We start from the raw sequence: 26,974 nt of genomic DNA on the forward strand, positions 1-26,974 counted from the left end.
CTGCTATAGCCTGCTTTGTTTTCATACAAAAATTGTGGCGTTCTCTGCACACCTTCCCTAGCTTTTAATTTTTCACTTAATATCCAGAATATTGTCCTTTTTCAGTACTCATTCTTTCTAATATCTGGCTGGATAGACTTAGCTAGTGCTCCGTTGGTGGGCATTTCTGTTGGGCACAGTGGATTTTAGGGAATGTGCATGATGATTTCAAATGATACTGCAGCTGTGCTCTCCGTGAACTCTCCCCTTTATAGTCACAACAACAGCAAGTGAGGTAGCCTGGGTTTCTGCATTCTCACCATCTTGTCCTAGAGGTGTCTGTCCAACCTGCGGCCCCTGGGCCACATGCAGCCCAGGATGGCTGTGAATGGGCCCAGCACAATATCATAAAATGACTTAAAACATTATCAGATCTTTTTGTGATTACATGTCACAGTGTATTTAATGTGTGACCCAAGACAACTCTTCTTCCAGTGTGGCCCAGAGATGCCAAAAGGTTGGACACCCCTAGTACTTCTTGGCCTTTGTTAATCTGATAAATGAAAACTGATATTTCAATGTAGTTTAAATTGGTGCTTCCTTTAAGTGAGGTTAAACATAAAAGAATTCCTTTATCTGTCAAGATATTAGATTTGATCACCAACCTCCTGGGCCTCTTCCTTTCTAGTTTGTATTCTCTGTCTAGATAATGTTATATATTCTTATTCAATTACCATCCACTTCGATGTCTCAAAGGCCACTTGCTTCCTGTTGCTGCTGTAATAAATTACCACAAACCCAGTGGTTTAAAATAACCTAAATTTCTTACGTTACAGTATTGATTATGTTTCTGTAGGTCAGAAATCCAAACAGGATCCCACTGGACTGAAATCAGGGCTGTGTTTCTTGTAGAGTTTCTCAGGAGAACCTCCTTCTCCCCCTTTTTTTCTTCCCTCTTCCAGCTTCTGGAGGCGCCTGCATTTCTTGGAGCACGGCCCTACCTCCACTTTTAAAGCCAAGTAGTGAAGCCTCCCTGTATATCTGACTCTGGCTGACTCTCCCATCTGCAAGGACCCTTGTGATTGCATTGGGCTGACTCAGAATCCAGGATAATAGCTTTATTTTAAGGTCAGCTGTTGGCAATCTTATTTCCATCTGCAACCTTTATTTTCTCTCACCGTGGAACCTAACATATCACAGGTTTCAAGGGGAGGATTTGGGGGCCTTATTTTGCCTACCATATCACCTAAGCCCCACAAAACAAAAAAAAATTCATGGTTTTTCTACCCTACACTTAGTGGTCTTCTAATATTGGGTCTTGGTAAAGGGCTCCACTATCCATCAATTGAGCAAATAGATACCTCAGAGTTGCCTTTGATTCCGTTTTTGTTTTCCTCACTCTTCATACCTAATCTATCAGCTTTTGTGGATTTTGCTTCCAGGATAGCTTTCACATCAAAGAAGGACATCTGTATCCATCACACCTATACCAAGATGCATTTTATCTCTTGCTTGAACCATTGTAGAAACTTCCTAACTGGCCTCCCAGGATGGTGGGTTTTTGTTGTTGTCATTGTGGTTTTGATTGCTTTCCTCCAATTAAACTTTATCATTTAAGAGATGTTCTCACCTTACTATTTAAATTTTCTACAATGGGAAAATGATAGTTTATAATATATGTAGTAGTAAAAATGTAGTCACATGCAGTTTTCTCTGAGGATTAAATCCATTGTAAGTAGAATAACTAAAAAATTATTTCTTAACCCATTTACTCATTCATTCAGCCATCCACTTAAGGTGCATTGTATGTCTGCTGCATTTCACATATTGTAATAGACTGGGAAATGGATGGGTGAAAAAATAAAGTGGTTAATTTGAATTCCTCTTGTTTGGGTAAGTTCAGGCTCCACAGTTGAATATCCTTGGTAATCCCTTACTGAGGAGCAGGTGAGTCTACACTCATTGGCTGAGCACTTTCTTTGTTTCAGGCACCATTGTTAGGTGCCCAGAACACAATCTAGTGGGAGAGCTGCAGATTTCCTATCCCCACATGACATATGGTAGAGAGAGACACACAACACACACACACATAGATACACACACAACATGTACATAAATACACAGGCACACAAGCATACAATTACATACCTATAAACATCTATAGGTAACTTGGAAAGGTGTGTGTATATATGTAAATGGACGAGCTCATTGAATTGAGGGTGACTTCAGGAATCCAGCATCAACCCACATAATTGGTCTGCACCCAGGGTCTTTTTCTGGTGTGGTTTCCAGGCTGATCTCTGGTTTAGTTTGCCCACTTGTTCCCGGTGGGAGACACACAGGGATCTATCTGCCAGTTAGTTGACAGCTATCGGTTTAATTGTGTGTCTTGTGCCAGGGAAGAGAGTGGATGTTACCCAGGGTGGCCTATTTAAGACCTCATGAATATTGAGTGCCACATGTCTCATGTATTATTCATGTGTCATGAATATTTAGTGCCTTAGGTGCCTCTTCTATATTTAGTGCCTCATGAATTTTAGGTGCCTTTTTGTCTTCCTTTCTGTGTTCACACATGTATGTTCAACCTTATCTAATATGTCTTTTATTTATTTATTTTTAATTTTAATTGTTCAAGTACAGTTTTCTGTCTTTTACTTCCATCCCAGCCCACCCCCCCAGTGCTCCCCACCTCCCTCCCATTTCCCACCCCTCCTCCTTAGTGTGTCCTTTATACTTGTGTCCTTTATACTTGTTCCTGTAAACCCTTCCCCTTCTCTCCTGAAATTCCCTCCTCGCTCCCCTCTGATAAATGTCAGCCTGTTCTCTATTTCAGTGTCTTTGGTTATATTTCGCTTGTTTGTTTATTTTGTTGTTTAGGTTCCTGTTAAATGTGAGATCATATGGTATTTGTCTAACATGTTTTATTATCTGTTAATCCTTAACACAACTTAGGAGTTTCATCTAGTCTTTTATTTTCCTGTGTTATTGGGAGATTTTCCTGCCCTGCAGAGCAGAATTGAAATTCCCCACACAGTATAGCAGTGCACATTACAGGTGTCCTGTTACAAAGTTCCAGGAGCCCACTGCCCAGAAGCTTCAGGGAAAGGAAAAGTATTTTTTATTTTCAAAATTTCAAGTCAACCCATGCACGTGTAGATATTTTCCAGTGTAGGATTTTTTAAAGTATGCTAAAGCTCAAAAATAAAAATTTTATGGAAAAGATAGTATTCGTGGCAGTTATTGATAAGACAGTTTGTGCTTTCTGTGTATCGTGGGAAGCAGTTCATTTCATTTCATTGGTGACTCGTCAGGAAGGGACCTGGGGTTGGCATCTGCCATCTTCAGAGAGGGCTTCACATAGATTGCTTGCCAAGGTGTCTTTGAACAGACACGCCAGCCAGCTTCACATGCCCAGAGAAGTGGTACGGGAAGTGTTTGTATACAATAGAAGTGCTTTCCCAATGCATGAAGCCAGATAAACTTGGAATCATAAAAAGTACACAAACTATAAATATTTTATTATACTCTTGAAATATAAATATATATTTATCTTTTGTTTTCTTTTAAGGTCAAGGCATTTTCTGAAAGGGGGCACTGATTAGAAACATTCACATTTTGGGAGTATTTGACAGATATATTTGGGAACAGATACAGCTGGCTTTCTGTAAATAGATGACACCCCTGATGGGAGTGAGCTGCCCAGGCGTCCGTGGGTGTATTTTGTCAGCCTTGAGGGTCAGGGTCCTCTGTGTGTCAGTGCCTTTGTGTTGCAGGAGGGGAGGGAAGGACGTTGGTGATGTGGAGGTATGTTAGGAGATGTGCTTCTGCTTTTTTTGACACCTTTAGTTCTGTGTTGTGTCCACCTTGAAGCTGAGATTCTCTGCTTCATATTGATAACAGCAGGTAGGGACAGCATTTCTTGTATTAGAGGCTCTCATTTGGGGCACTCTGGGGCCCTGTAGGCAGGCGGGGCCAGGCCGCCCGAATGGAGTTCTCCAGCAGACTGAGCTCGAAGGCACGGTGCACGCCCAGTGTGGCGTGGCACAGACACCGTGTCTCCTGTGCAGTGACAGCTCCTGTCCAGCACTGACTGAGCACCCGGCTGAGCACTCTGCATGGAGGAGTGCCTCTGCTCCTCATGATGTCGGCCGACACAGGAGATGGTGGCAGAGCCCTGCCCCCACCTCTCACCACTCAAGCACCAGGGAGGGTGACCATCCATCCTAGTTTGCTCAGGACTGTGGGTTTTCTTGGGAGCTTGGATTCCAGGGTGATGATTGGATCCACCTAACCCCTGTGAGTCCTGTCCCATGGCACTGCAGCCAGTGGAGCTTCTCCCAGCAGAGGCTCCCCCTCCGCCAGCGGCAGCTATAGCCGGTGGGTGAACAGCAGTGTCCGAGCCCCTCTAGGGGACGGCTCGGAGGCATCTGTCTGCTGTCTCAGAGATTCCTCTAGAGGCGGCCCTGAGGCCCCCAGAGGGAACTTGCTTGCACACCTGTAGGAGCTTTCGTCTTAGCTGTATTCCCCATGTACTTTCCTGCCTCCCTGTCTGGCAACCCCTGGGATCAACTTCTGCATAAACTACTTCCGCTCAAGGACTTGTCACAGAGTCTTATCACTTGCCCCTGGAGAGTGCAGTAAAAAAAAATATGAGTAGGAACTATTTTTACCCCCGTTTCACATGAACAGGAAACCAAGGTGCAGGCAGGTTAAGTCATGTTGCTCACTCGGACAGCTGGTGTCTGGTGCAGCTAAGGATGAACTCCTGGTTACTACATTACATACAGCTTTTGTCCCCATCTTCATTCATTTGTGATTATCTTCAGATAATCTGAAGTTGTCTTTATTCATATGGCATTAACAAGCAACCATCAGCCCAGGAGGACTGTGGATGGTATGTTATTCTCTCGCAGTTAACTTTACTGCCAGAGCATTGAGCTTGGAGCAGAACACTGCTCATAGCAGAGTGTGGGGCTGTTTTTACTGAGGAGAAATCCGCCTTTCACGCAGAGCTCCCAAAGCCCGTGTAGCTGCTGACTAAGGACGCAGTGCCGAGCCCTCTCGCCAGGCTGCATGCAGGACTTGTGACATCTGTGATGTGACTGGATGTAGCAGCCCGCTTGTGCGAAGGAGTTGTCTGCTGGTTCCTGGCTTTCATCCTAGAGCTCTCTTATCTATGAAATGACTCATGATAATGAAGTCCATTAAAAACAAATCTTTCCCTGTTTTAGAGCATCTCAAAATTTTTTCCTTAATTAAAGAATTTTGGTGCTTTCAGTTCCAGTTACTGCCAAGAAATGTGGTATGCATTGAGGAAGACTGTGATAGTTAGAGATGGTACTTGGATTTCTTGTAAACATGGATGCTTTGGGACATGAGTGTATTTTCTTCCTCATTGAAAAGCAGGAGGCTTGGGAATTATACCAGATGTTAAAAGAATTGTTTTTTATTTTTTCGTGTAAACCCTCGGCCTAAACAAAAGTGTTCCAAGTTTCTCTAATAGAAAAATAAAAATGCCCTGGCTGGGTGGCTTGGTTGGTTGCAGCAGCGTCCTGTGCACCAAAAGTTTGCGGATTTGATTCCCAGTCAGGGCACATGCCTGGGTTGCGGGTTCAGTCCCTAATCAGGGTGTGTATGGGAGGCAATCAGTCGATGCTTCTATTTCACATCGATGTCCCTTCCTCCCTCCTCTTCCTCCCTCCTCCTCCTTCTCACTCCCTCTCTAAAGTCAATAAACATATCCTAGGTGAGGGTTAAAATAAAAAATAAAACAAACAAACAAAAAATGAGTCCACTGATCCGAACATTTAAGGTTCGTTTTCATTGTTCTCAATCTTTTATGGTCTTGTAAGTTCTTAGGTTATATATTTAAAAGGGGGGGCAACTGCCTGGCAGTTGATCTGCAGAAATAAAATGAGATGTGCAGAACTATAGAATATAACCATGCGCCCATGTGTAGATATCAGGGGGGAATATTTAACTTTAAAAACCTTACTACTTTAATTACTTTTAATTAAAGTTTAATTACTTTAAAAGAATTTTGCTTTAGAGGAACTGATCTTTGATGAGATCTGCTAGCTGATTGGAAATGGGCTCACCTTTTTGTACCCTGTGCCCTGAAGTTGCCACACATGCGCGCACACACGTGCTCTTTCACATGGCTTCAGGTGCTGTGGAGTCATAAGAACAAGTGCTGGGAAGGATTCAGTCCAGGGTGGGCACGACGTAGGGACTCCTCCCTTGATCCTGACTGAAAAGCACATTTATTTTACCTGTTGCATGGTAGAAAGTATGGGACGTTAAACTTCACTGGTGAGGATGCAGTTATAGCTTCACTGCATATAAAGTGCAGCGAGATAACTACATGGCCAGGTGCTCTGATTATTAGGCACCAAGATGTGTACTATTTGGGGAAGGCTGATGTGCCCTCAGGAGTTGAGGTGGGTGCTCTTTTCACCCTGCAGACACCCAGCCTTTGGAGTGGACTCTGTGGACTGTAGAGTGCATGAACTGCTCAGTGTTATTCTTGTGCCTGGTTCTGTTTCTAGCCTCTGCCTTCAAGTTTCATAGGTTTGCTAACCACGTAGAAAGTACTCAAGATGAGGTGGTGCTATTTTTCTAGAATACATAGGACATATTTTCTAGAATATGACAAACTTTTGTATTCTCTTCATATCTTCCATAATTTTATAAATGTGATTTTATCATGTCCTCAACTTCTCCTTACTAGAAAGAAAATTTCCACAGAAAACTTTGTTAGAGGGAAAATAGGCTCTAACAGAGACCTCAGTTATTATATTAATTGCCCTTTCTTTAGTTGGTGTGATGAGAAATACATGCAGTATTTCGTGTATGGCTGACTCTTGGTTTTGGCTAAAATGAGGATCACGTTCTATGCCTTCTCTCTTGTCCCAGCCTGTTTTTCCTTCTGTTCGGGGAAGGAGAGTGGTGGAGAAAGTTGGGGACAGATTTTTAATATCTTTGAAGAATAATCTGCAATAATGTTGATTGTCTTTCTAGCTGTAAGTCCTTCAAATAATTTAAAAAATATTCTTCTGAATTTTCTTTTACTGAACTGGTCCCCTTCCTTTCTCTTTCCCTCATTCCCACCTGGAAAAGGGTCGGACATAGTACCAGATCAATGTTAATTGGTCGATCGAGGAACATCTCCATTTAAAAATGCCGAGACCAGTTTTTCTCCCTTTCACAGGCAGGAGGGTGAAGAGTGAGAGACTTTTCTTTAGTGAGTATTTCTTCATAAACTCTAGCTACCTGATTGCCTCCCAGCCAACACTCTTACTGTAACCAAAGAAATTTCGATGGTCTTTCACAAAGTCTAGTAGAACAGGATGGGAGGAGACACCTGCGTTGCTCTGTATTTTGTGATTCATCACATTTTTTGGAAGTTCTTTGGATAAAGATAGCTCAAAAATTGCTTCAAGATGCTTCCACTGAGGCTCAAGTTACTGTTTCCTAATTGCTGGCGGTGAACTTTCTGCTCCTCCCTTTGCACTCCTTGTCTCTGCATGTGTGAGGGGGTTTCTCGTGCTTCATACAGCAGCACAGTTTTGAGAAGCTGACTCCCAGCCCTTGCTGTTGCAAGAGGCATGTAGCATAGCACCCCATTTTTCAAAATCGTTTTTGTTGGCTTGTGATTGTGCTTGTAAAAGGTGCTTATTTGGAAACCCCGCAGCTGTAGTGTTCTGTTTCAGGCCTCTGAGTAGGTGTGGTTAAGCCACTCGATTGCACACCGTGGATCCAGGGCCAGGGGACGGGAGGCCCAGGCTATCTCTTCAGCACTGTGGGGGAGGAAGCTTGGCAGGACCTTCTGGAAGGCAAGCATTCTAGCTCGGGTAGATATTTGAGGAATTTGGGCAAGATCTACTGATTTGTGTATTCATTTTGACTTTGAAAATATCCTTTGGAAATCAGACTTCACTGGGTCTAGATAAATGAGAAAATATAAATTCATAGAGCCCTTATTTTTTCACAGATATTTTTTTAAATGATTAGACTTATGATAAAAACTCTTAAGTGGTTTTTACTTTTATGGGTGTAAGTAGCTATATCCTAGGAAAATTTGGGAAATAAAATATAGTATAATCATACTCTTTCTTAGCATACACATTTTGACCTTTTGATGAATGCCTCTACTTTTTGTGTGTTTTATTTAAATAATAATGGTTACAGTCATGTCTTGCATATAGTTTTATGAGCTACTTAAAGAGCCTGCTTAATTTTCTTTTTTTTAGCTGGAGATTTTTATTATAATAATTTTTCTTACTATGTTTTTGCAAATTATGCAAAACATCTTTTTAAATGATGGTAAAATGTTTGAATAACCATCTATCTAAATTTTCTTAATTCTCATTTTGCTTTTCTCATGTATTTGCCTTTATAAATTTTACTGAAATGAACATATTTATGTCAATAGTTTTTGCTTTTTATTTATTGTTTTGGAATATATTCTTGGGACCTGGTCTCCTAGATATAGAATTACTGGGTCCAGGACATAGAAGTTATAGGTTTTCTTTATTCCAAATTATTTTCCAAAACGATTGCATGAATCTACACTATACCACTGTACAATCACTATATTCTTATTGGTGCTTATGGTATTACTGATTTTTAGGGTTACTCTAATTATATAAACTATAAAACATTCACCTGATATAATTTTTAAAATTTCTCTGGAAAAGCATACAATTTTTTAAAAAGAATGGATTCAGGTATTGTATCTGCCCCTTTAAAGATCGAGAATTTATTTTCAGACCTTTCTGAAATTAACCTGAGCAGATGTAGCATGAGCAGAAAGCTGTTCTAGAGGATTCTTACAGTGTCTTTGAGGGTAGGTGCCCCAAACACGGATGTTCAGAACTTGATTGAGCATTGCCAACTCTCAACCCACACAAGAGAAGAAATTTTCATTACCTTGTTTGAAAGGTTTGACTATTGGGAGACTGGTGTATAATCTAGGCCTAAGACATTTCAGTTTCTTGAACTTAAGGAAAATGATCTGAAACTCTCCAAAGTAAACACAGTGCAGAAAGCTGCTGAGGAGACAGAACTATTCAAGAAAATGAACACTTACAGGCCCACCATGCTATTATAGCAGATCCACTTTAATTGAGATAGAATGTGATTCCTGAACTAAAGCTAACATTCTGGGAATAAGAAAAAAGAGCTGTGACTTAGAATGTGCCTACTGTGTTTGCATCATAAATATACACACATACTTTAGGAAAGGAAATCGGGGTAATGATATCTGTTCTAACTTTTATCCTAGGCCAAAGACTATTACCTTAAAATGACTGTTCAAGCATTGTTGAGATGAAAACCACATTTAAAGGTGGTTTTCTGCCTACTGATGAAAAATGAATTCATGTTAACAAACCAAGAACTTTAAATGGAATAAATTATAATCAGATGTTAGGTTTCAATTAGCTTTAACAAAAACAAATGATTCTTTTCAGATGAGAATTGATGACTTAGCCCTCGAAGAGTTTATCATTTTTCAAACCAAACGTTTTCAGAGGAGGTGATCTGCTTAATTTCATAAAAGTAGACTTGTGATTTATCAGCTGCAGACTGCTGAGTTTAAGAAATAAGAGCTCCCCTAAATATTTTCCTAGGTCTTCTGAATGAGGGTGCCTTGATCTTTAGTAACTTGATTGTGCAAAGCCACATTGTGTAGAAGGTGGCCTTGTGCAGCTAGCTGTGGAAGCGGGGCATGTTGGGAGTGTAGGTTAGAGCCCCCTGAGGAGGCCCCTCTGTTGCCCCTCTTTTTGCATATCTGCCCTCATTCCACAAGCCTTTAGGTCATAGGCTTGGTCCTCTCAAGCAGAGAAAAATGTCCCCCAGGGCCACTATTTTTTTAGCCCTTCAGACCCCTTCTAATACAGTGTGAGGCAGTGAAGGTCAACAGGTCTTGAGTGTAGGAAGTTTAGAAAGGAGCAGAAACAGTTTTAATAATAACACGTGAGTCAGTAACTGCATCTTTGGTTAGTCCTGAAAAGCAGCTTCTCTCGCTGTAATAATTACATAATTGTAATGAATTATGTTAAAAACCCAGAACACTGGCATGACCTTAATGCCCAGAATGATTTATATTATCATATTTAAACCCTTTGCATGCTTCAGAGTCGCTGTATTTCTTTGTAGTCCTGGGGTTAAGGTGGAATGCAATAGTCAGCAATGGGCAACTGGCTGGGGTCTATATAGAAAGTCATCTTGACCGAGACTTCGGAAATAGAGCCTCGATCTTACCATGTGATTCTAGGATGTCACAATGCCCAAGACTTAACTGTGTGTATGAATTATGTGGTATGGTATGTGTATAAAAATGCAGATTCCTGGACTCTCTTAGAAATTAAGATTCAGTGGGATCTGTGGGTGGGGCCCAGAATATGACTTCTTTCGTGAGCACCTCTTCTACTGTCACGCCTGCAGTCAACCGGAGTATTAGAGAACCCTTGTCCTATTGGACGCAGTATGTTTGCTTAATCAGACCTCATCTGAGCTAGTGGAAGCAGCATGCAATGGAAAAAAGATGAATTTTGTGATAGTTAAATTTATTGACGACTTAAAGGAGTATGGAAAGATGAAAGATTACGTGAATGAATTGTCCATTTGGTAGCTCACTGACAGTGTAGAAAGGAGACCTGGCACAGACATGTACTATTTGGAAGATCATTGACTGAAGAAAGGCCACTTCTAGAAGAAACACCCTACCAGAATCTCTCAGCCAGGGGCATTGGCACGACGGGCAGGATAGTCCTTTGTTGAGCCCCAGTGGGCTCTTTGTGGCTGCCCTGGCCACGGAGACCCGATGTCTGCGGACGCCGAACGTCTGTCCCGAGGCCCTGCAGAACTCCTCCTGTGACAGCAAACGCTGCCACCATGGTACACGCATATTTCCCAGCAGTCCTCCGAGGAGGGGTGCTTCCTCAGGTAAAGAATCATGTCCCCAGTCACTGGTGGAGGGGGTCCCCTTCTTCTCTGCGGCCCTGTACCTGCGGCTCCTCATAGGAGCAGGTGCTACTTAGAGCGCTCTGAGGCATATAAAGGGAAACTGAAGTTTTGGAAAGACAAGACAGGCAGACGCGGGTATTCACAGCCTTCTCTCTCCCCAGAAGTCACTTTTTCACTATCTTGCCATGTCTTGGTCCTTTCCCACTTTATGCAGTCAGCTTAGAAGCTCCCTGTGATGTTCATTCTTAGAATTCCCTTTGACTCTTATGTAATAATGTTCAACCTTTATGAGTCTTGTCATTTTTATTACTGACCTCAAGGAACTTACTGTTCAGTAAGACTGTACATTCTTTGAAGTCAAGGTTTCTGGCTTCCATATATTAAATGCTTATAGAGTGCTTATTTGTATGTTTTAGAGGTGAAAACGGAGCCTTAGGGAGGCTAAATCACCGCCCGGAGTTATACTGCTAGTGAGTGGCAAACCGACTTGAACCCAGGTTGCCCTGGCTCCACAACTTTCACCTTCTCACCGTGTGCTGAAAGTGCTAAGTTTTGTTGAGATGCGTCAGTAAATGAGTCTTAGTGCTGAGTTGAACTGTAGTCGTCCTCTTGAAAGCAGGCATGTCTTGGTGCCCGCCTACCCCTGCACCCATTTGGTGGGAAGAGCAGTAAACAGACTGCCTTGTCATGGGTTTCTGCATATAACCTGAACTTTGAACATGCCTGGGACACATTTGGTTCTGATTTAAAACCAGTTGGCTTGCCCCATTGCCATGTTATTACAAACACAAAAGAAATATAAACTTCATTCCATTAAATAACCATCCACATAAACTCTTAAATAGTTTCATGGTTTTGGACTGGGCCAACACTGGATATTAAGGAAATGGTTATTAACATTATATATTTTATTCAAACTACTTTAATTCTTTAACCCTCCCATAACCCTTCCAAAATAACAACCAACCTTTTCTTCCTCCCTCAAGATGTTCCCAGGAGGTTAAGACAGATACAGCTTTGATTTCAGCTGCTGACTCTTGCAATTTCGAAACATTCCTTGTTTTCTGTAGCCTGTCACTGTGCTCTCTGCTTGAATTTCTTCAGTCCTCTTTGGGGAGCAGCTAAGTAAGTTATCTCCTATAGTAACACTGTACAGTGGAAATATAATGTGAACCACAAATGTAATTTAAAATTTTATTATCGCGTGTAAAATAAAACAGGTGAGATTAATTTTGATACAGTTTTTCTTTAACACCATGTATAAAAATGGTAGTATTTCAACATATAGTTTTAAAAATGAGATTTTTTTTTTTTTTTTAGTTTTTCTGTACTGAGTCTTTGAAACCCAGTACGTTTTTTGCTCTTGTAGCACATCTGGATGCAGACTAGCCACGTTTCAGTGGCCACAAGTGGCCGGTGCAACTCCCTGGGAAGACCAGCAGACGCTCACTGTGGTGTGTTAGGTGTTCATAACTCCATTCAGCTGTGTGGAGGCCATGCACCCCCTCCAGCTTTTGATAAAGCCCAAAGAGCATTTTATTAAAAATAATAATAATATGTACATACTGAAAGTTGTCAAGTAGTGTCTGTGATTCTGGGCCAGGCTCAGTGGCGCTACAGGGATTGCTTAGGTAAAAAGAAAGAGGATCTAAAAGCGAGATGCTTGATGTGAGCAAAGTGCCTGTTAATTGGTCGGAGTGAGATTCCATAGGTGTATGTTCGGGTCATCAGCCAACAAGGAAGTCTTCATCATCAGGTCAACAGATTTGAAGCTCGAATCAACTCTTAGCCAGAGTTGCTTGAAGAGTTCAAGTTAAAAGTTGCTTGAAGCAATTCATAATGTAACTTAGATGTCCTCAGATTTTTGTGAATAATTGTTTTCCTACATTTGATGGCAACAGATGCTGTCTGAACTAAAAGTTGCTAGACCAGAGCAGCGATTTTCAACCTTTTTCATCTTATGTTGCACATAACCTAATTACTGAAATTCTGCAGCACACCAAAAAATATATTCTTGCCGATCTGACAAAAAAAAGTGTACTTTTGATTCACTCACACCAGATGGCCGTTGTCATGTTGGCTGTTGCCAATTTTTTTCTTTGACAACCTGAGGGAAAAGACGTCAGTGCCCCTGACTAAATAGTCAGGTATCTCATGTTTTAAAAATTCTTGCGGCACATGGTTGAAGATCACTGGGCTCAAGAAAATGCTTTGCTTGAGGCTCCGAGTGTGGCGGGGCCACCACCATCTTACCCGGCATGTTCCCACCCCCCACCACTGGAATGTTGGCAGCGCTTTTCCTCCCTGAGAGATTTAGCATGTGACGAAAATCCCCTGCAGTTGCATTTTGAGAAGCGTGGTCTGCCAAGGAATTAATTGTTGGGGTTAGGACAGTGATTCTCAGCTCAAGGGCTGTAACACTTTTTGAAACGAGCAACATGCAATGGAGGGCACTACTGACCTCTTTTCCTTTAGGTTGTCAAATAAAAAAATGACGGCAGCCGACACAACAAGAGCCGTCCAGTGTGAGTGAATCTAAATTATACCTATTTTTTTGCTTAGATTGGCAAAAATACATACTTTTTGGTGTGCCACAGAATTTTACTAATTAGTTTATGTGCGCCATGAGATGAAAAAGTTGAAAATCACTGGGTTAGTAGGTGTAAACTTAGAGACAGCAGTGGTTCCCATTTCTAGAGTAAATAGATAAGATTCCTCCCTCCACCCCCAGAGGGTCATTGTCTTTCCTATTAGTTCTGTTTAAAAATTTGGTGAGAAGTGAAAATTTAAAGAATTACCTCAAAGGATGCCTTCTTGGTATAGTTCAGGTAAGACCCATGATCTTGGTCCAGATTATCATAGATAATCCATCTCTTTTCTTTCATATTCTTAGTCATTGAGCCTTTTTAGAATGTGTCAAATTAGTAAGGAAATATAATGTGTTACATATGTTTTATTTTGTTTGACTTGATGTGACCTTTTAGTAAACATGGTCTTATTTGAATTAGAAATGTATGCATAAAATTTTTCTTTTTTTGGTTTATGCATTTTAGAGAATGCCTCTTCCTGTCTTTTGGCTAGCTAGTAAAGGTAGCTGTGAATCCCAGAAGTTTCCCAAATATTGGATTATTTAGTGTTTTCAGCTAGAAATTTCTTACTATAGGCCTAAGTTGTTAAAACTTCTCCACTGAAAGTTGCAGAAAGTCAGTACTTCAGTCTAGAAGGTGCTGGGTTAATTGAGGTCTGTGGTGTTCTATACTTGGTGTGGTTTTATTGGCTGTCTGTTATTCATCTCTGATAGTGTGTTAGTCATTCTGTCTTTTTAGGTAGCTTATATCCACATTTGACCTTCAGACTCTTGCTGGATTGTTTTATGCGCTGTGGACTGAAAATGATGCTATGACAAACCAGCAATGGTAAAATTCAGTTCCCTCTCAAACGAGAAGAAGGATTTCAAACGATTTTTATCTAATTAAAAAGTTCAAGCTATTTAAAGCATTCTGGACAACACAAAGCAAACAGTGATAATTGACCCAATAATTTTACCACTCAAATAACAATTGTTAACATTTTGGTGTTTATAGATTTTTTCTACATAATACATACTGTATGTGTAATACATACAGGGAAGTATATAATACATACTTACCTGTAGAAGTAAGATGATTCCGTACATCCTATCTTACAGTCTCCTTAAATAATTTATTGCATTTTAAAAAAAGATTTTTATTTCATTATTTTTAGATAGAGGGGAAGGGAGGGAGAATGAGAGGGAGAGAAACATCAATATGTGGTTGCCTCTCATGCGCCCTCTACTGGAGGCCTGGCCTGCAGCCCAGGCATGTGCCCTAGACTGGGAATTGAACCAGTGACCCTTTGGTTCACAGGTTGGCACTCAATCCACTGAGCCACACCAGCCAAGGCAATTTATTGCATTTTTGAACATGGGAATTTTTAACTGCAAAAATAAAACAATATTTAAGAAAAAAACAAAGAAGAAAATCATTCTTAAGTATCTAGCCACTATTAAGGTAAAATTTACATTACTTTTATCTGTTTTTTTTTAAAAAAATAAAAAATTTTATTTAGTTATTTTTCAAGTACAGTTTTCTGTTTATTTCTCCCATCCCAGCCCACCCCTCCCCCAGGCACCCCACTTATCTGTTTCTTTTTTATTTTTCTCAGCAGGCCATGTGATTCCCACCCCACCCCACCAGCCCCAGGCCAGGTATATTTGATGTGTTCACGGTGGACTTGGGAAGCAGGTAGGGAGTTTCAGGAAAGATGAGATCTGAGAATCCTTACATTTACTGTGACATACAGCATTCAAATGGCTATTCACTACTGAAGTTTAAACTCGAACGCGTTCTTCAGTTGTCTGGAGAATTTGAATGATTTTAATTGTGAATTGAAGAAACTTTAAAAATAGGCTTAGACCTGGCTGGTGTGGCCCAGTCGGTTGCAGCGTTGTCCCGTACTCCAAAAGGTCGGGTTCAGTTCTCTGTCCGGGCACGTACCCAGGTTGCGGGTTTGATCCCTGGTTGGGGCATGTGTGGAAGGTGGTCAAGGGATGTTTTTCTCTCACATTGTTGCTTCTCTCCCTTCCTCTTTATTTGGAAAATCACGAAACATTAAACAATAGAAATAGGCTTAATACCTACTATTTATTCAATCAGTTCTCAGAGATTTGCATGCATCTGGAGTGGTAGGTGTGATTCATGGACACAAAAGTTCTCCTGGTTTATACAGACACTGCATCTTCTGTATCTTTTGCTGATTTCTTTTCCAGTGCAATTGGCCAGATTGTTTGAGAACTCTTCTGAGAACAGAAATATACAGAATAAAGTATATGACATAGCCCTTTTAGGATAAGGATTAAGTTGATACCCTGAGTGAATGTTTTAAATTTTTAGTAAAATATTTTTTCAGGAGATTCAGGCTCTGTAATGATGAGAAATTTATCTTTCAGGTGACCTTAAGGTACAGTAGCCTTCTTAGTTACAAATGAGCTACAGTTGGGGTGTCTTTTAAAAAAGGGAGGAATGCCCTGAATCTGTACAGATTTGAAGATTTACTTCTGAATTATTTTTATAATTTGAACTTGTTTTTTTCCTGCTCAGATTCCACAGGGGTGAAAAAACACGTTGCTTATCAAGGGACTGTTTAATGACCTTCCATACTGTATTTTAAATATGAAATGCATAGCCCTTGTGTTTTTAGATTTGGCTCCATAAACCATAAGATATTATGATGGAAAAGCATTTCAGAATGAAAAGAATATTTCAACAAGTTTCCATGTGTCCTACAAAGAATTTAAAACTGAGCTCCCCCCGCTTTAATTCAGTAATTAACTGGACTTGCCCTGAAGTTTGGGGGACTGTAATAGTTTACACCTGTTTCAACTTCTGCTGTTTTTATTGGCCGCAGCTTTTGCCATCCCATATTTCTTGTGAAGCAAAAATATGAAATAAAATATGGCAAAGCACTGAATAAATTATAATAAACATAAAAAATGAGTTGTTCAGCTTAAAATATGAAATGCTTTACCTGCACAACCCATGAAGCCGTGTTTCAGTAGTATGGAAATAATTCATTCTGTGTCGTGAAAGTAAAGACAATTGCTTTCATTGGCGAGAGGAATCCAGGGTCGATACAACAAACGATTAAATTTTGGAACATCAAGCAGAAGTCATATTGTAAAGACAGAAAAAGGCTACTAAATCATTGCGTGTGTTTATATTACAGTGGAATAAAAAAGACGAGGAGGTATCAGTGTACAGGAATGTGAGGACTCAATGGACTGTTACACCACAGAATATAACCAGACTTGGAAGGTCAAAGAGTGTCATGACATCAAATAGGGGTTGGCTCACTGTGCAAGCAGCATTTCCCCTGCAAATGTACTGAAGAGAAAGCCACTGAATCCAGATATTATCATACCTCCTAGTTTTTCTTGCAGTCCAACTCTGCAATGGACTTCCTCGGAGCAACCTTTATTCTTCAGGCCTAACAACAGCGGCCTAGCTCTAGTGTTGGGTTAGGAGTAAAGTGATTCGCTTTTTAGCACCCTGTCCAGGGTGAGAAAGAGCTAAATTACAGTCCTGTTAAGTTTAATTTTGGGAGAGTTATGACTGTGAAAAGATCTTTTGGGAAAGTTGTCAGTAGAAGCGAATTTTAATTATGGCTTTCTCTTACTAGTTGGGTGGCTTTGGACATAGAGGCGAAGGTTGTGTAAAAGAGGGCATGGCCTTGCCTGTTTTAATCTGCCAGTATAGGACACATATTTGTGGGGTAAGAGTGAATTTCTCTTTGTTCTTTTCTGTGTCTCTGAAATGAATGTCTTAAAGGCCTACGTTTATAATGAGAGAAAAAAAATTCTCCAAGCACCCACCCCAACCTCTCACTTCTTCAGAGTCTGTATTCTGATGCCGAGGGTTTTAGAGTAAGTTTGAGAATTGAGCTCACACATTCGGGCACAGAAGCGTTCCTGTTTGTGGAGAGAAGATACTTCTGGTGAAATTGCTCTCCCTAGATTGGCTTCTACGGCCTTGGCAGCTTTGCTTGTAGTCAGTGAAAGTCCTGAGGGAGACCCAGCTACCTGGGAATTAGATAAGGACACTCCCGGCACAGAGCCAGTAACAGGGACCTGCATGGGTTTCCGCCCAGGCAATGATCTACCCAGGTTCTTTTACCAGGGCTCTAGTGGGCTTGGGAAATGACCACTTCTCACGATTTAGGAGAAAATCAGGCTCAGATTTGGAGTTTCTCAGCATAAACATTTGTAATGAAAACAGCAATTTTTGGTGCTAAAGAGTTTTCCATTTCCGGTGCCCTGCCTCTTCTTCCCCCTCAAATCATAAGGTTGCTAAAAAGTGCAGGTTTCTGGTTAAATTTTAGATGTTTTCCTGGAACATAGTTAATTATAGCTTGGATCTAACTAAGGAAATTTCCCCCTTTTTTTCATTCTGCTATTGAATGGCCATTCTGTGAAGTCTGTTCAGATTTGGAATGAGGGGGCATTTCAAGGTTGTGACATAATGAGTTTGTCATGAGCAAAATAAGTGTCCGAAAGGGAGTTTCTGTGAAAAAATGTAGTTGTATCATGAAATTTAAACTGATGAATTCTAAGTTGTGTTAAGAGCTCTGTGTGTGTGAAAGGGGTGATTATCTGCCTTCCTTGATAGGCCTTTGAAAATATCTTTGATTCTGACATTTCTTTTCGAAGAAGAGTTTCATTGATGTCATAGAATTTTTTCACAACTTTGTGCCCTGGTATGTAGTTTTCATTGCCAAGCAGTTATGTTATTTATTAGGACCCCTTTAAGCGATTTTTAGCTTTAGAGTTAAAAACAGCCAGAGAGGTGGCTGAACCAAAGTTCCTCCAGGGTAGCGGATACCTAGGTTTGTGTCTTTGGGTTTGGGCACTGACCTTTCACCTTGCATGGGCCGCCCCTCTAGCTAGGGCCCACCATATTTGCCAATTTATTTAGAAAGAGTAACCTTTGCTTTTCTTTTGTTCAAATTTGCATGCAATGTTTTTAAAGAGGCTTTAATGCTGATACACTTCCAAGTTAGAGAGTGAAAAATGATAATTCGTAGAGGTTCACTGCATAGAATCCTTTTGTGGAAATGTGTGCTTCCCGTGCTCACCTCAGCGTCTGTACTCGGTTCATGCCGTTCACGGTGTGGTGTTTGTGCAGAACACAAAATTAAAGTGGTGTTGGCATTGTGTGTTCGTTTTTTGCTGCTGTAACAGATGACCACACACGCAGTGACTCACAACATCAATCAATGATCTCAGGTTTTGGAGGTCAGAGGTCTGACATGGGCGTCAGACACAGCAGCGCAGTGTCCCCCTCTCTCTTTCTTCCCTGAGCCTCTCCCTTCATCCTCATGCACCCTTCACCTTCAGCTTTTTGTTGTCACGTGGCTTCTTGGACTCTGAGCTTCAGTCTCACAAGGACCCTTTGTGATTACATTGGGGGCCCCTGGCTAATTCAGGATTATCCTTCTATCTCAAGATTCTTAATTTAATCACCTCCGAAAAATCCCTTTTGCCAGGTAAGGGGATGAATCAATAGGTTCCAGGGAACAAGACAGAAACGTATTGGGGAGCAGGGGCAGGGTTATATAGCCTGCCAAATATTGGAGTCCAATTTTTAATTTTTTATTTCTTTTTAGCTATTTTTCATGCATTTCCTCAAATTGTCCTTGGTTATCAGAGAAGCCTGTACTCTGTGTTTTCCTTTTTGGGTGAAAACCTGCGACAAAACCCACATTTTTACAAAATTGTGTCTTGTCTTGTATTTAACCGTGTAATTAAAAAAAAAAAAAACTTGGTGGAAAAACAGTTAATAATACCTGTTATTATTTTGAAGGCAGAGAGAATTTCTTTGAACTTTGAATCCTTCTCCTAACAGAACGATCTGTCATACTTCTTGGGTCTTTAATCATTTCAACAAGTTCCGGGCCTTCTCACCCCAGCTCCTTCTACCGTCTGGGCTAGAGGTGGCGGCTCCAGGTAACCGCTGCTCACCTGCTGGGTGTTTGCCCTCTGACAGATGCACTTGGAGGTCTGTGGCAAGCAAGATGCTGTTGGCTTTTGTCCTCTCCCCCTTTAGTGAAACATCCCATCTCTCCCTGTAGATGGAAGGAAAAAATGTTAACAGTCTGAAGACATTTGAACATGGAGAACTGGGTTTGTCCTGTATTTATAAGCCACCATTTAGATACAAAAAGACTTCAAATACGGGGATCTTTTAATTAATCTTACATGAAGCTTTGTGGCCTGTGACTTTACCATGACTGTTTAATTCTCATTTTTCTCTCTCTCTTCATATAAGCCAATGAAGGAGTGACTGAAGTAGTATATGATGCCAGCTGAAATCCAAGTAGAGTGTAGAGTCAGTGCAAAACGTAAAACTGACATAGCTCAGCAGGCCGTGTACCAGGAGCCCCAGTGAGAAGGCAGCCTTGGGCCTGGGGCTGATTACAGACAGGAAGTGCTCAGGGCACTGCAGCTGATTGATTATACTGGTACTTACTTACCGTTGTTCACATTGTTCCTTAACTAGGAAAGGAGATTACTTTCATCTATGTGTGAAAATAGAGATTTGTGAGTCTTTCCGACAGGAAGGGAGTGGGAAATAATCTAAAGATGTATAATTGCGATGGGATTGGCCTTTTATTCTTTGTCAAGTTCGTACCCCGAGGAAGCCTGTTGGCAGTCACTGAGCTTCGGGAGGACAAGAGTGGCATCTTGTTTACCTTGGTCTTCTCATACCTGATACTCGAGAGTTTTTGAGTACATAGGTTGAAAAAAAAGAAACTATTTTAAATGTTTACATTTTTATTTACAGCTGCTGCTGAAGGCAAAGGCAAAAGTGGGGAAGACTTTTTTCAAAAGGTAAGTTGCTTTTTACTCCTGCCTTGGTGATAATTATTGGAGAAACACACCTGTCCCACTAGCTACAGTGGAAGCTCCTGAAAGCACTCCTTCCACGTGAAAGGAGATAGGGTCTGCCTAAGACAGCGGGGCGTGCCCAGGGATTGGGAAGGGTGGGCCACTGTTTGTCACGGTGCCGTGGTAAAAAGGCTCCTTCTTGGCAAATCTGATGAAGTTTTTGCTTGGAGACAAGGAGGGTTGCCAAATGTGCCATCCTGATTATCTTCTTTTACTCTTGTTCCCTATTTTCTTCCTCTCCAAACACATTCCTGACCTGGAAGGTAGAGAGAAGGGACCCCCTCAAAGCTTTCTTCATTTCCAGTGAGCACACCTGTGGGCAGATGATGTAATCCACTGAGATTCACCTTTAGACCTGCTTGCTCACAGTTGGTAACCATGTCAGTTCTGACCTTGGATGTCCTCTGGAAGCTGCAGTCTTCAGTGAAGACAGTCTGGCCAGTCATATATAGCAAAGGGAAATAGCAGTGGAGCTGATTAAAAAATGAATATAAGAAACTAGGAAGAATAGTTGATTAATCCTAATCAGCTCTATTTCTTAAAAGAAGTGTGTCATATAAGGGAAGATGCCAGTTGTGTCTAAGAAATTGATTCAAGTTCATGTTCCTCTTTCTCTTATTTATTTGGGTTTATTGTGTTTGAATCTTTGCTGTTTGGGATCTAGAAAACATGTGTAGGAACAAATATATAGTTATCCTGGGGATAGGGAAGGGTAAAAATATAGCAGCAACTATGTAGGAGATTAAATATTGCTGTAGAGGGTCATCAAGCCCTTGGAAAGCACCTATGTGTAACCAGACGTGGGCTTTACAAGCCTCTTTATTCTCTTGCCTTCTGTGTGATCTACTTTTTTTTTGTCGATCTCATCATTCATCTGCATACTCTGCCAAGAGTATTAAAAGCAAATATTTTCAGAGCAGATACTTATATTGCCATTTCTTCATTCTGAAAATATTTATTTACCACCTGCTGTGGGCTACACCCTGGAGAGGCCAAAATGAGCAAGGTATCAGCCCTGCACTGAAGGAATTAGTCTGGTGTCTGGTGATATGATCACAGAAATAGCAGGAGAGTCTGGGGCCATAGAGGATTAAGCACTTAACTGGGACTTTGGGAGATTAGACAGGACTTCCTGAGGTCTTCAGAAGAGTAGAAGTTAGCCACGTGAAGAGGTAGGCTTGGGTGGATTGAAAGACCCAGAATGTAAGGAGGCTCAGAGGTGGAAGAATTGATGTGGCATTCATACCTCAGATGTTTGGCTGGCATACAACCTGCGAGGGGTTCGTAGTGCAAGGTGAGCTACAGTGCCCTATATGATGAAGTACCTTCTTTCAGTAGGAGGGGGGTTGGATTTCCTAAAGGGATTTCAATTTTAAAAAATTGAAAATGCTGGGTGGGCCAAATAGAATGTGCCAGACCACAGTTTTCCATCCCTGCTTTAGGTTCATGCTGTTGAGTTTATATGCTATGCCTGAAACCCTTTACTTGGCAATATCTGACGTTGGTTAATGTCCAGCTTGTCCTTAGTCCTTGGGCATTTTGGAATGCCCTGCCTTTGGCTGGGGCAGGCTTGCCCCAAGGGGAAGAAGACAAGACAGGGGGCAGATGCTCAAGTTTGCCTTGGGTTGGCTGTGGTGGGAAACGTAGATATCTGTGGAAGGAATTTTTTTTTCATTTTCTTTAACTTGCAGATAGATGTGAAAAGCAGACTGTTGAGCTTTCTATGACTCAGACATTTTAAAAGCTGAATCAAAACACAGTGTATGTGGTCATAAAGGACCTTCATTCTTAGAAGATTTGCTAATATTTATCACTCTTTGTGGAGCCATATATACATTCCAGCAGTTTAAATGGAAACACATGTTCCAACCCAGGAACATGTGTGTCCCACAAACCGTGGGTTAGAATTGCAGATTCTGTTCTTGGTTACAGGTTAATGAGGTTCCTGAATAACTAAATGAGAATAGGTTTTATCTCCTCATTTTCTTCTTTAGTTCATTAGAGAGTGTTTTCCTGGTAGACAAGTGTCCATATAGGACTGGGATACTTACTCTGGGAAAAAACCTGTAACTTAAAGGCAAACATCCCAAATTCCAGAAGAGTCATTTTCAGTGTTTCGACCAGACAGAAATAGACATTATGGTTCATCTGCAGTGGAATGAAGTAATGGAGAAGTATTGAATTGTTCTCCAGGAACTTTCTTCTGGTGACACGTATTCCAGTTTCCCATAATGACATTTGGGGAAACATTTAAGAATAAGAAATAGGCCATAGTGCTGGTCATTAGCATCTTTGAAAAATACTCTTCTATTTCCAGAGTGATGAAAAGCCTTGTAGAGCCTTTCCAAAGGCTCTATATGCGTTTTAGAATGTGTTTTGGCTTTGACTCTAGGTGCGTATCACAAACCAAAATTGAAACCACTCTTGAGCTGAGTCTAAAATTTGACTACCCTTATTATTGAAAAGAAGTGTTTTAGTCTGGAAGGGTACCTTCCCAGCTTTGTACTGTCTCTCTGTAAAGAGCGGATTGGAGGAGGAGTGTGAAACTTTTGATATGTTACTTTGTTTTTCTTCTGTACCTTTAAAATATATGTAAAATTGTAGAGATATAATTATTAACCCAAGTATTCTCACTGAAGAATTTTGAAATTAAAAAATGAAAGAAAGTTAAAAATGTCTTTAAGAATATGAATTGGTAGGTTTCCACAAAGGGTTTAGTTGCAGTCTGCCAACTACTAAGATCATCAAATACATTGTCTTAGATTTGGAGCCGTAATAGGGGTTCATTTTACTGTGTGTACACATAAACTTTCCCCATTCAGTCCTAGTTATTGTTTCAGAGATCTACCTGGTTTTCTATATACTGTTTTACTGCATGTGTTTGAAACATTTTATTTCCCCTGGTACTCTGTTAGGGCAAAAAACTAACCAGTTATAGCAGAGAAACCCAATAATACAGTGGCTTAAGGAACAGAGTTCTTTTACTTTCACATAACAGTCTAAGGTGAGTATTCCTGCTTGGTGGGTGGCACTATTCCGTACTGAGAGACCCAGATTCCTTCTGCAAAGTTGCTCTGCTGTTCCGTACGTCATGGGCCTCATCTGTGTGGTTGAAGGTGGGTCACCATGTCCAAATGTGAGCGGTGCAGAACAAAAGAGTGTGGAGGAGGTGGGCTGCGGCCTTAAGGGTCAGGGCTGGATGTGGCATATGTCACCTCTCCTCACATTCCCTTGGAGAAAACTTATTTGTGGGACCTTCTATAACTGCAGCAGTGGGGGTGGGAAGGGGAAGAGGAGCATAGGGATTTTGCAAGTGCCATGCAGCAAAAGACAGATTGTTAGGAAAAATGTATGTGGTTAAAGTTTTATGTCTTCATGTGCCTTTGAAACCTTTTATATTACTTTGTTAGGGCTGCTGTAAAAATGTTCAACAAACTGGGTGGCTTCAAAAACACAAATGTGTTGTCTCGCAGTTCTGGAGGCCAGAAGTCCAAGATGAGGGCGCAGCAGGGTCAGTTCCTTCTGACGGCTGCGAGACAGCGTTGCCCTCTGTGGCCTGTGGGATGCCATCCTGATCTCCGCCCGCATCTTCATGTGGCCTTTTCTCTGTGTGTGTCTCTGTGTCCACATTTCCTCTTTTTATAAGGACACCAGTCATATTGGCTTGGATCATATGCGATCAGTAGGGTGATTGCGCCTCACCATTCATTAATTGCATCTGCAGTGACTATTTCCAAATAAGGCCACGCTCGGAGGTACTGGGGTTAGGGGTCTTGCCATGGGAATTTGGGGGCAACACAGTTCAACCTCTAACACTCTTTAATTTGCCAAAACTGTAAATGTTGTTTATTACATTTTGATGCTCACTTTGATTTGTAGATTTTAACTGCCTAGTCTAAAAGATTTGTACCAAATCCGTTTTTTTTCTTACTACAAGTCATTTCTAAATTGTCCAAAGTAAATATATAATTGACATGTAAGGAAGTGAAAAAAATCTGATATGTTACCCTACCTTTGAAAGACAACTACTGTTTATATAACCATAGTCCTTTCTGTCCATGTTAGAAATGTGCAAATGAAGTACTTTTTTGCTCTGATTGGCCGATGGGATTACAAATCGACTATTTGCATTAGCTTTCTCTCAAATGCTTTCCTATGTTAAAACTCTGCAAGTTTCCCAGTAATTTTACTTCTTCTTCGTCTGTAACTATGCTGACAAAGGGAGGGAATGTATACAACTTTCCCAGTGTTCTCTCTAGTTCTTTGTCCACTGCTCATGGCGGCCTTAATTGAAACACATGGAAATGATCTGGCTTTTACAGTGCTTTGGGCAGTTGTTCATGGCTTACTCACTGTCTGTCCTGTTTCCTTTTAATCAGTTCTTTTTCTTTTTTTCTCTTGTGAAATGACTATGGCCAGATCTTGGAGGGGAAAATGTGTTGCAGTGTATTAGGTGGGGATGGGTATAGTGATTGTATTACAGATGTGACTCATCAAAGCAAAAATGCTTTAGGAACCTCGAATCCCAATGGCTGGAGAAGACAAAATACCATCAGCATCATAACTGATGAAAGCCAACTTTTCCATTGCATTGGGTTATATACATGCTCTCTCCACAGAGTACACAGCACATAGTTTAAATGTGGGGATATTTTATACTCTCAAAATATGTAGGTTTGCAACACTGACGTATAAACTGTGACTTTCTCAAAGGCTAACAGTACTACTGATGTAAATAAGATGGGGTTTGGTGGTTTATGTGGTATATTTTTACTACCTTCAAACTTACCCTTCTTTGGCAAACATTAGTTTTGTCATTTTGAGACTGGAAAGCAGCAAGTGTTTTCTTCTGGTGCAAATGGCTGGGAGGAATATTTGCTCTCATCTGTTCCTTCAAATGAGTGTACTAGGTGGTCTTAGGTGGGGTCTGCCTGGATCTTTTTACTGAAGGGGAGGCAGAAACCGCCACTTTAAACAAAATTGCTTCAACTTTCTCCCCTGGCCACTATTTTGTGTATGTTGAATAGGACACATTCCTTTGGTAGTAGAAATAGTTTTTAATTATTTCAAGATGAATTCAGTAAACGAGAGCCCATGGTATACCTTTTTTTAACTCGGAGTCTTTCTGCTTAAGCATTTTAAGTCAAATTGGATGCAAATAAAATTAAGACTTTTTTTGTATTGATTCTATAGGGAAGGGAAGGGAGAGAGAGAGAGAGGGAGAGAAACATCATGAAACATCAGTCGATTGCCTCTCTCATGTCCCCATCTGGGGACCTGGCCCATAACCCAGGCATGAGCCTGTCACCTATCCCTTTGCTAGATGATGACCAACCCACTGAGCAACACCAATCAGGGCGAAATTAGGATATTTTAATCTTAGTATTTATTTCAATAGGTAATACATTCATATGATTCATAATTTAAATATTACTAAAGGGTTTGTGTGTATATAGAAGAATATTTGATGTCATGGTTCTGAAGATGTGCTGAGAAAGCTCTGCAGAAATACAGTGTTCATTCCAAACTTAGGCAAAGGTTATTACCAGTGGATATCATCACTGATTGATAGCTAGGCCTTAAAACTGACATTCAGGGACCCTGAGTTCTTATTCCATTATGGCCCTGAAAGTAAGTTTCAGTGTGAGAATCTGTGATCATGCTTCTATTGATATGGCTTAACAGGGACACCTGAACACATTCAACACCTGGAAAAAGGAACAATCCAAAAACGCAGGTTGTCTGGTTTTCTTCTAGAATGGTGTTAAGAGTAAGAATTGATCCTATTTTATATATTATCATTTGCTCTGCCTTCTCTCAAGAGTCTAGCAAGTATGGGTTAGTGGGCAGTCCATCAGCAACAGGCATCAGGTTGTTTAAGGATGCAGCTGTCGTGTGCCTCTTAGCAATTGGAATAGCTGCACCAAGTAGCCAGGAGGTGGTTTCTGGATCCTAAGATTGAACCTAATAATATATAAAAATATTTCATTAAAATTTCCGGACAAAATGTGCATTTGCTTAATAAAAAGTTTACCAATATATAGAAACATGATAAAAAATCTAATCATCCCCCAAAATTGACAGAATTAAAGGAGGTTAGCTTAATAATGAACTGTCTGGATTAAGAAATTCCCAAAAGAAATGTAAATTTATTATTATTGAGCAGAATAAAGTAACAAACACAGTTTGCTTCCAGGATGAATGGCTTCCAGGTTTGATTTACTTACTTCCATTAAAATTAACAGTTTAGATATTTAAGAAATTATGTTACATAGCATAACAATATGTTTTAATCTGAGTATAATTTCTTTATGCTTTTGGAGAGTTCTTTTTTCAAAAGAACACAAGTGAACCTCATTTCATTATACTCTGAATTACTACAAATTCTGAATTAATTAATTTTAAATATGTAAACTTCAGGAAAAAAAGAGACAAACCTGGCTGATTTGCTCACTCTGCATGCCCTAGCCGTCTCGGTCCCCCGTTGGTGCTCCTGGGAACATGAGAAGCCCGTAGTCTGACTGCGCGTCCCAGAGCGTGCTGCGTGCCACTCTGGAGTTC

General features: G+C 40.7%; 1 protein-coding gene across 3 annotated transcripts in view; it reads left to right on the forward strand.

Annotated features, from left to right (window-relative positions):
* The window catches only part of BICC1 (BicC family RNA binding protein 1), a 268,526-nt gene that overhangs the window by 67,207 nt on the left and 174,345 nt on the right, over positions 1 to 26,974 (forward strand). For 2 of the 3 annotated variants that reach the window (XM_037139924.2, XM_037139925.2), the window contains exon 2: positions 20,310 to 20,356. In XM_037139924.2, the coding sequence (XP_036995819.1) occupies positions 20,310 to 20,356 (47 nt within the window). Of the gene's footprint in view, positions 1 to 20,309; positions 20,357 to 26,746; positions 26,752 to 26,974 lie in introns of those variants that run through there. The other variant, XM_053664008.1, reaches the window with a different exon arrangement.

The sequence above is a fragment of the Artibeus jamaicensis genome, unplaced genomic scaffold, assembly GCF_021234435.1.
Source record: "Artibeus jamaicensis isolate MK-2021 breed Jamaican fruit bat unplaced genomic scaffold, CSHL_Jam_final contig_332, whole genome shotgun sequence".
Classification (NCBI taxonomy): domain Eukaryota; kingdom Metazoa; phylum Chordata; class Mammalia; order Chiroptera; family Phyllostomidae; genus Artibeus; species Artibeus jamaicensis.